Raw genomic sequence first — 10,766 nt, 5'->3', positions numbered from 1 at the left:
TTACTCTGTCTCTGTGACTATATCCACCTTCCTCCAAGGCTTAGGGGCCACCAGTGTCGGGGGGGGGGGGGCAGTGGTGACAGCAAATAAGGGAAGATGTTGCAGGCAATAGTGACAGTGGTGGATCATAAGCCTTGGAGGAAGGTGGATATAGTCACAGAGACAGAGTAAGTATGCGGTATCAGACAGAAGATGGCGGCACTAATGCTGGCAGTATGGAGAAAGGCATTAACATTCCTCTTCTTCTTAAAGAGCTGGGCATTCCTTCAGATGACTGAGACTGCTGTAATCTGGGTGCTAGTCCTGGACTTGCGTGGTCACCATTGGCCTCCACTGCTGGGGGAGAAGAAGTCCCACCTATGCCTCACCCAATCCAGCAGGACTTCCAGGTCCCAGCCCGGAATCAAGGTGCCAACTTTGCCCGGTCTGGCATGTTCAGGGCAAATTCAGGAGCCGTATGGAGCAACTTTGGGATGACAGTTCTTCTCTGGGTGTTCAGTAGGTTTTTAAAGATGGAGTGAGCATAAGCAATGCGGGTCTTTCGGCAGATATCCACTAGGTGGCAAGTAGTTCTTGGAAGTGCGCATAGTAAAATGGGGCTAGAATTGGACATGAGGGACCTCATGGGTGCAGTCTAAGTAGTTATGGAAGTATGCTTGGTAAGATACGGTGAAAAATTTTGATAGACCTCGTGGCGAGAAACCATCTAAAAACCATTTTTTATTCATTTTTGTGGGATGTGGGCGTCACTGGCTGGCCAGCATTTCTTGCCTATCCCTAGTTGCCCTTGAGAAGGTGGTGGTGGGCTGCCTTCTTGAACCGCTGCAGTCCACCTGCTGTGGGTTGACCCACAATGCCATTAGGGAGCAAATTCCAGGATTTTGCCCCAGCAACAGTGATCGAACGGTGATATATTTCCAAGTGAGGATGGTGAGTGGATTGGAGGGGAACTTGAAGGTGGTGGTGTTCCCATATATCAACTGCCCTTGTCCTACTAGATGGAAGTGGTCATGGGTTTGGAAGGTGCTGTCTGAAGGTCTTTGGTGAATTTCTGCAGTGCATCTTGTAGATCGTACACACTGCTGCTACTGAGCGTCCGTGGTGGGGGTAGTGGATGCTTGTGGATGTACTAAAAATCAAGCTTCTTGAGTCTTGTTGGGGCTGCACTCATCCAGGCAAGTGGGCAGAATTCCATAACACTCCTAACTTTTGCCTTGTAGATGGTGGACTAGCTTTGGGGAGTCAGGAGGTGAGTTAGTCTTGCAGCATTCCTAGTCTCTGACCTGCTCTTGTAGCCGCTGTATTTATGTAGTGAATCCAGTTGAGTTTCTGATCAATGATAACTCCCAGGATGTTGATAGTGAGGGATTTAGTTATGGTAACACCATTGAATGACAAGGGGCAGTGGTTAGATTGTCTCTTGTTGGTGATGGTCATAGCCTGGCATTTGTGTGGCGCAAATGTTACTTGCCACTTGTCAGCCCAAACCTGGATATTGTTCAGATCTTGTTACATATGAACATGGACTGCTTCAGTGTCTGTGGAGTCACAAATGGTGCTGAATATTGTGCAATTATTGGCGAATATCCCCACTTCTGACCTTACGATGAAGGGAAGGTCATTGATGAAGCAGCTGAAGATGGTTGGGGCCAGGACACTACCCTGAGGAGCTCCTGCAGAGATGTCCTGGAGTGAGATGACTGACCTCCAACAAGCATGACCATTTTCCTATGTGTCAGGAATGACTCTAACCACTGGAGAGCTTTCCCCCGATACCCATTGATTCCAGTTTTGCTAGGGTTCTATGATGCCACATTTGGTAGAATGCAGCCTTGAGTGGCCCTGGAGGAACCCAAACTGGGCGTCACTGAGCAGGTTATTGCTGAGCAGGGGTAACAAGGTGTAGAGCTGGATGAACACAGCAGGCCAAGCAGCATTAGAGGAGCAGGAAGGCTGATGTTTCGAGCCTAGACCCTTCTTCAGATTTTCTGATGCTGCTTGGCCTGCTGTGTTCATCCAGCTCTACACCTTGTTATCTCAGATTCTCCAGCATCTGCAGCTCCTACTATCTCTATTGCTGAGCAGGTGCTATTTGATAAAACTGTTGAGGACACCTTCCATCACTTTACTGATAATTGGCAGTAGACTGATGGGGTGGTAATTGGCCAGGTTGGATTTGTCCTGCTTCTTATGTACAGGACATACTTGGGCAATTTTCCATGTTGTTGGGTAGATGCCAGTGTTGTAACTGTACAGGAACAGCTTGTCTAGGGGAGCGGCAAGTTCTCGAGCAGGAGTCTTCAGTTCTCGACAGAACTTAGCTCAAAGAAAATGTAAGATTCACCACACTATTTCATATGTGTCAGATAGCAACATTTGTTTTTCAAAGCTGCAAATAGTACCTGGTATCTTCTTCCCTTTTTAAAGCAGTGTCCATTTTTCTCATTTTCCGTCATAGTAGAAGAAATAAAAAGATGTGTCCTCTTACACCAGATGTAAAATCTAAGAATGATTGCACAGCAGTAGGAAAGTCTAAGGAATCCTCAGCATAGGTCCATCAAGAAAGAAGTAGATGTTAAAACTGTAACTGTAGTACAAACAGAACATGTGTCCTTAGAATTTACTTAGAAGGGGAAGATTACTCTGGTCAAGAAAATTCTTTCTGAATTATTGATGGTAGGAATCAGACCATTGGAGGTTTTGGGCATTTTATTGTAAAGGGAGAGATATTTCCTTCTGCTTCAAATCAAGGAGGTAAATCAATAAAGATATTAAGGGATCCTGAAGCAAGTAAGTCCTTTTGCTGGTTGACAACATCATTTTCTTCCATAAACATTAATGAAGGAGAAATTGTTGACTGGAGGTATACATGGAGGTTAAAAACATTTTAATTATGTTGAGTTAGATTACAGAACAAGGTAGTAAATTGAGAAGATGTAATCAGAGATGTGAAACAAATACCTGTCGAAGGATCTGATTTTATAGAGTCATAAGTCCTAGAAACAGGCCCTTCCAGCCACCATATCAATGCTAACCAACAAACATCAAACTATATAAATCTCATTTACCTGTACTTGGTCCACAGCCTACAATGCCCTGGCATTTTAAGTACTCATCCTGATGCTTCTTATCTTGGGGTGGCTGTTCAAAAATGATGTTACAAGTGGAAAATTCTTGAGGAATTGAAAAACAGAGTTAACATTTCGAGTCCAGTAACCTGTCATCAGGAAAAACTACTTCCAAGATGATAGTGAGAAAAATAGCTAACTTTTTAAAGATATGTTTTACCCAAATGAATATAATCAGAATAAAGTTTAAATTTTAAGTCAGAAATATTCAAGGAAATAAATAATAGTTTGGGATATAGTAATTTGCATTTTCAACCCGTCACTGAAATTCTCAAGATGCATTAGAAAGATGGCAGCAAACTTCAAACATCATTATTAGAGTTATTATCCTGAATGTCCTAATGATGGGAATAATGACATTCCTGTGTTACTGTTTGCCATTAGGGATACTCCTAATGAGTCGAGAGAAGTTAAAATAAAGGCTATTTTGGATTTTTCCATGCTTAACATAAAAGTGTGAAACTTTGCATTACATTTGTATGAATGGATTTTATCAGGAATTTGTTCCAAAGCTGAACACCATAGTGGCTTCTTTGATAGATTTATTAAAGAAAGGCAAGAAATTTGAATGCAGAAAAGAATGTCAGATTATCTTTGACAATGTGAAGGTTGTGCTGACAACTGCATCACGTTTAGCAGCACAGAATTAGGAGAAGCCATTCAAACTGGCTGTTGATGCCAGTAACTTCAGTGAGGGTGTCATTTTATTATAAGAGGATGAAATGTGGATTGAATGGACTGTCAGTTATTTTCCGAAGAAACCGAATGCCTGTCAACAAAAATATTCTACAGAAAGAGACACCTAGTCATGTGTTGGTTCTACAATAGTTTGCAATTTATGTACCCAGAAACTCAGAAGAAAAATTTATTTTGATGGACCCGAAATCCTTTACGTTCATGCAGAAATTTGGACGAGATCCTATAGTTGTTTTGTTGGTGTTTAATCCTACAGTCAGACAATGTAAAAGTCACTCACATGCCCAAAAAGCCCATATTATAGCAGAAGTTTTGTCAAGAGCACATGTGAAGGAAAGCAAATGTTGTGATTCAAATGGACTTATGTAAAATATGTTTGTTATGAAACTCATTCTATGCTCATTGTAAATATGCTGTTACAATCAATGCAACATAGTAATTGTGTTAAGAAAATCTTCATGACAGGAAATGAAAATGCCTTGTAAGGATACATTTTTTATTCTTTTCTTGGGGAGGTTTTGTTGAAAGATGTATTTTTTATTATATATTGTCAATTTTAACGCTCAACTGTTTAGAGTCAGACCTAGCACAAAAGAAGATGATTGTGGCTTTTGGAGGTCAGTCATTTCAGCTCCAGGACATCTTTGCAAGAGTTCCTCAGTGTAGGGTCCAAGACCCAAACACTTTCACCTGATTCAGGACTGATCTTCCCTGCTTAATAAGGACAGAGTGGACATGTTTGCTGATTCCTGCATAAGGTTCAGCACCATTTGCAACTCCTGAGACACTGAAGCAGTTTATGCCCAAGTACAGCAAAACCTGGACAATATCCAACTTTGGGCTGACAAGTGACGAGTAACTCTTACACCATACAAATTCCAGGGACTGACCATCTGACCATCTCCAAGAAATTAGAGAATCTAACTATTACATTCAATAACATTACCATTGCTAAATCCCCGACTATCAACATCCTACGCTTTACCATTGAATAAAAACGGAACTGGGCCAGCCGCGTAAACACAATGGCTACTAGAACAGGTCAGAAGCTTTGAATACTGCAGTAAGTAACTCATGTCCTAACTCACCGAAGTCTGTTCACCATCTACAAGGCACAAATCAAGAATATAATGGAATCCTCTCCACTTGTCTGGATGAGAGCAGTTCCAACAACACTCAAAAAACTTGGCACCATCCAGGACAAAGCAACACATTTGATTGGCACCACATTCACAAACATTCACTCCCTCCACCTCAGTAGCAGCAGTGTGCAGCATCTACAAAATGCACTGCAGAAACTGACCAAAGTTCCTTAGACAGCGCCTTTCAAAACATGCGACTATTACCATCTAGAAGGGCAACGGCGAGAGATACATGGGAATACCCAAATCTGTCAGTTCCCCTCAAAACCACTCACTATTCTGACTTAGAAATATATTGCTGTTTCTCAGTGTTACTAGGTGAAAATCCTGGAACTTGCTCCCTAATAGCATTATGGAGTACCTCTACCAAATGGACTGCCGTGGTTCAAGAAGGCAGATCACCACCACTGTCTTTTTTTTTCTTTATTCATTCATGGGATGAGAGCATCGCTGACCAGGCAGCATTTATTGCCCATCCCTAATTGCCCAGCAGGCAGTTCAGAGTCAACCACATTGCTGTGGGTCTGGAGTCACATGTAGGCCAGACCAGGTAAGAATAGCAGTTTCCTTCCAGATGGATTTTTCCGAAAATCGACAATGGATTCATGGTCATCATTAGATTGTTAATTCCAGTTATTTACTGAATTCAAATTCCACCATTTGCTGTGGCAGGGATTTGAACCTGGGTCCCCAGAACGTTATCTGGGTCTCTGGATTAGCAGTCTAGCAATAATACCACTTGGCCATCACCTCCCCTTCTGAAGGGCAACTAAGAATAGGCAATAAATGCTGGCCCCGCCAGTGACACCACATCACATTAATGAATAAACAAAAATTCTCAATATTAAAGACATTTGAAATTCCAATCAATGCAATAAACTTCACCACAACACTCCTGTTTTATGTCCAGTACCTCCATATACCAATTTCTTTAAAAGAGACACAGATCCCTCTTATATTCAATAAATTCAAATCCTGGCTCAAAGGCCCTGCTTGTTATGATCCCATGTGGTGATACTACTCAACAAGTCAGATCCCAGAATGAAATCTGGCTGGATAGATCATGTTTATTTTTATGCAATTAGTTAATGTGGTGATTAGTCACTAAAACATATTCACAGGAGGCTGCAAATTTTCTTTAACAACTGAACAGAAATCTATAGCACAAAATATATTTTTAAAAAGCCTATTGAAGTATAGAAGGCAGTTCCAAGTTTCTCAAACAACAAGGCACAACAGTATTTCAATCCATTTCCCACATCCAATTATAGAGACTCAAATTCATAGAAATCACAGCCCTGCCTCAATTCTTCGGGGTTCCTCCTTTGTTGATTCGTAATAGATTTGTTGCCATGAACTGTCTAACCAATTTTATGGGTCCTTTCAAAATTTGTCAACATAAACAGTTCATAAATCTGAGAGCCTAAACATTTTCAGCTCTGATGACCTGTCGAGTTGTAACTCAATTCTTCTTGTTTGGCAGCTTCACAAACTAAACCATTCTGGTGACATGACTATTTTTGATAAACCCCGACCATAGGAGAGAAACTAAAATTAAAACTAAAACTGAACCCTGGTGTCTTCTGAACTTGTGATGAAAGACATACAGGTATACATAAACATCAGTTTCAGAATTTGGGGTTTGTAAATTAATGGCATATGAAGTTTGTTACTTTGGTGAAGACTTTTGAAAAAAACAGACGAGACTATCAATCAAACACAGCCAATATGGTTTTGTGAAAGAGAAACCATGTTTGTCAAATTTGCTAGAGTTCTTTGAGGATATAATAAGCAGGAGTAATAAAAGGAATCAGTAGATGTAGTGTATTTAGATATCTAGAAGGAATTCAATAAGGTGCCATATAAATGGTCATTATACAAGATAGCAGCTCATGATATTATGGGTCATTTATTGAGGATTGGTTAACACATAGAAGGCAGAGATCAGGATTAATGGGTCTTTAACAGTTTGGAAAGGTGCAACTGGTGGCGTACCAGAAGGATCAATCCTAAGGCCCCAATTACTTATCATCAATATTATTGATTGGGAGGAGGGGCAGAGAGTAATGTATCTGAATTTGTTGATAATATAAACAATAGGTGGGAAGGCATGTTGTGTGATGAGGACATAAAGAATTTCGAAGAGGACATAGGTTAATGTAGGAAAGTATGAAGTCATCCACTTTGGTATGAAGTATCAAAAAGCAAACTATTATTTCAATAGAGAGAAGATCCAAAAATGTAGTACTGAGGAATCTGAGTGTTCTTCTGCAATGAAACCCTAGACGTTAGCATGCAGGTGCAGAAAGTAGTTAAGAAGGCAAATGGAATTTTGGCCTTTATTGGAGGGGGGGTTGGAGTTTAAAAATAGGGAAGTCTTGTTACAATTATGCAGGGTATTGGTGAGGCCATTCCTGAAGTACTATATACGTTTTGGTTCATGTATTGCAGAAAGGATATATTGGCATTGAAGGCAGTTCAGAAGTGTTTCAATAGGCTGATTTCTGAAATCAAGGGGTTGACTTTTCTAGAATGGATGAACAGGGTAGGCTTTTATTCAGTAGAATTTAGAAGAAGAGAAGAAAAATGAAACACTCAAGATTTTGAGGTGGCTTGACAGGATAGATGTTGAAAAGATGTTTCCATGAGGGGGGGAGTCTTGAACTATGAGGGATAGAACAAGTGGGCATTCACTTTAACAAAGATATAAAAGAATTTCTTCTCTCAGAGGGTAGTGAATGTCTGGAAACCTCTACTCAACAGAGAGTGGAGTTTAGATCCTTGAAATTATTTAAAGAGGAGGGAGATAGATTTTTCAAATATTGACGAGTTGAGGGCTATGCGAAGCTGGCACAAAGCAGGAGATGAGGCCTAGGGCAAATCAGCCTTGATCTTACTGAATAGTGGGACAAGATTGAGCGGGTGAATATCCCACCTCTGCTCCTACTTCTAATGTTCTTATATTTCAAGGGATACTTCATGCTCAAGCATTCTAAAATATGTGTCATCTTGAGCTCCTCTTTATGCCTTAGAGTTGGAAGTGGCCGTATCTTTGTAGAGTCTTAACCAAGCTTCTCATTGTGTGTTGTCGGTCCATTATTGTCAAACACAAACACAGAGAAATCCACTTTGTGAAAAACATGAAATTATAAGATGGGGGAGGACCTGGTGAGGCATATAAAAAGTGAAGAGGAACAAGGTGAACACAAGTGACACACTCACATATTGCACTTCGAACTCACATACTGTCCTTAATGTTTACGAAGGCATCTAGGTCACATTCAATTTCATCTTTGCTATTTCATGGTGCAGTTTTTCTTGATATGTGTAGTACTTTACACTTATTTGTATCACATTACAACTGTCATTTTTCTTGCCTGGTTGCATATTATCTCAAATTTATTTTGTAGTTTATTTCCTCTGATTATATTGTCCCTCCTATCGTTGGCAAAATTGACCAATTTTCCATCAAGTTTCTGAAACCTGCTTTTGAAGTCCATTCAAAATCAATTTAAAATATTCTAGCACATTGGAAAGAAGGCGTAAATATTCAAGGTAAGTTGAATTTATTTCCATACACTCAGGCTGTGCTTTTCACTGAAAAACATTTATTTTAAATTGATTTCCACCAAAATTATAAAAAAAAATCAGTGTAAGCATCAATGGCTGAAGTGAAAAAATGCATTATTCACCTATGACTACTTTCTGAAAAATATTTATTCTCAACTAGTACAACTAATTCCATTTGTTGGAAGCATATTGATTTCCCAGAATGATATTGTAATATAAGTTATACTTTCCTGCTCAATAGTAATTGCATTTTTGTACCTCAGTTTTCAGTAGACTTGTGGCCCTGAAGGATTGAGTTTGGTTCTCTTGAACAGTTGTGTGAGAACATCCAAGCTGCGAACACAAATAGACATGCTTGAAGAACTTCTAGTCATTTTAAAAACAATGCTACAATGATGTTGTGAACGTACACCACTAAATTGTTGGCCCTACTTTCTAACTGTAAGTATTTTTTGCAGTAGCTTAATGCATAAGATTTTCCAAATTATTAGAGCCAAGCTACAAACAAAAACTCAGCCAGTTATTAGAGAGGGAACAGATCCAGAAAGGTGTCTTATTTGTTATTGCGAAGTCTTTTTGGTTTTTATGTTCTAAGATATTTATATATTTATATTTAATACCTTTTTTATTTAAGTTAATATGCTTAATCAGAATTGTTTGTCAATATTTTTAAATACATTAGACCAGATTTTTTTAATCTTGATTTGTCATGAGATAATAAGGAATGTAATCAATGTTGCAAGTTTATGCCATCAATCTGACAAACCTCTTTGCATTGTTATCATATCTCAGGAGCATAAAGAAAGCTGATTTCTGTAAAGAGTTTCGAGCCAAAAATAAATTAAGCTTTTTTGCAAGAAAGGTTATGATTTCTTCTATAAATAGCTCATCTATAATAAAATCATGTGAGGTCTGAACTATCAAGTTAAACATGTGTACCTTACATTCATCATCAGGACAATGTTACAAAATATTATGAGAATAATATAAAGGAATCTCTTGAAGTTGGTGAGTTAATCGGAGAAAATCTGCACTGTTTTAGTGGTAGGTCATGTTTGAATGATTTGTTTTTGTACTTGACAGACATAGTGGTGAGGTAAAAATGTACTGGATGTTATCTGTTTTGATTTCAGGGATGCATTTGACACTCTCTCAAATAACGTGTGTTGGATGGAAATTTACCAAAATTAAATGGGAAATGGCTAATGGTTGTTTATTCGATATGGTAAGTTAGAATGTACTTGAGGAATTACTGCTAGAGAAAGATCTTGAGGCCTTAGCACTCAAGTCACTGGTCATTATAGTTGTTATTTAGCATTTTCAGAGCAAATGTCCTGTCTCTTAGAAAACTTCTAGCCCATCAGAGACTGAAAGCTACCAGCCAGTTGAAGGCTGACAGCTCTCCAGCATCATCACTGGCATTGTGGCTGTGTTAGGGTTAGAGGGCTACAAGAACTCCGATAGAGCCTGGCCGAGGATCATTACTGGAGACTTGGAAGAAAGATGAGCCAAGTGGATTTCTGGGTCCAGTCAGGGAAACTCAGTGTTGGTGGGGAGAAGTGTCAAAATAAGGACAGGCGAGGTCCTCCATGAGGCCATCGCTTGCCAACCAGTGGGTCCCGCTAGTGGGCACATGCTAACCAGGTTGGTGGGATCTGTCGTACCAGGCTTCAGAAATAGCCTTCAGTGTTTGCCAACATGTTGTCCACATGTATCTAGTGAACACCGACTGAAGGATGAGGCCTTTAAATGCAGAGGAGCATCATTTAGCGTCTAGGTGAGAAGGCCATCCTTGACCTTTCCCACGCTGGATTTAATTGGGGGCAGTAAGGAAGGCAACATGGTCACCAACCCACATATTTCTTCTGAATTATATGGTAATTCACAATCCCTCTGAACCTCCTAATCCAGTGATGGGCCAGTCCCAAAATACAGTGCAGGAGGCTTTCCCACCACAAACATTTCCTGGAACCCCATTGGGATTATTTCTAACAGCTCCACCACTCCAAAAGCTCCTGTCCAACCAGAGACCGAAAGCTGTCCAGTATCAGGAGATACCACAAGCTGTAGACACTGCCAGTACCACATTAGGCCTAGGCTGGAGATTATAACTGGAACATAGACTGTGGATGAGTGTGTTGGGATTACCAGGGTCACCGGAAGGCCTCAGCAAATGAGGGGGAGGGAGAGGAGGAGGGATTAGTGTTTTTGATCATTGTCAGTGGTGTAG

The 10,766-nt window shown here is 40.0% G+C and overlaps 1 protein-coding gene across 1 annotated transcript in view; it reads right to left on the bottom strand.

Moving 5' to 3' along the window:
- Nucleotides 1-10,766, bottom strand: part of LOC109930249 (golgin subfamily A member 3-like) — a 159,807-nt gene that overhangs the window by 39,200 nt on the left and 109,841 nt on the right. Inside the window, exon 6 of the mRNA XM_048606063.1 lies at nucleotides 8,795-8,869. Within this exon, the coding sequence (XP_048462020.1) occupies nucleotides 8,795-8,869 (75 nt within the window). The remainder of the gene's footprint in view (nucleotides 1-8,794; nucleotides 8,870-10,766) is intronic.

Source organism: Rhincodon typus, chromosome 15 (genome assembly GCF_021869965.1).
Source record: "Rhincodon typus isolate 14 chromosome 15, sRhiTyp1.1, whole genome shotgun sequence".
NCBI lineage: Eukaryota > Metazoa > Chordata > Chondrichthyes > Orectolobiformes > Rhincodontidae > Rhincodon > Rhincodon typus.
The sequence above is the reverse complement of the archived record's forward strand: the minus strand, read 5'-3'. Positions and strand labels throughout refer to the sequence as shown.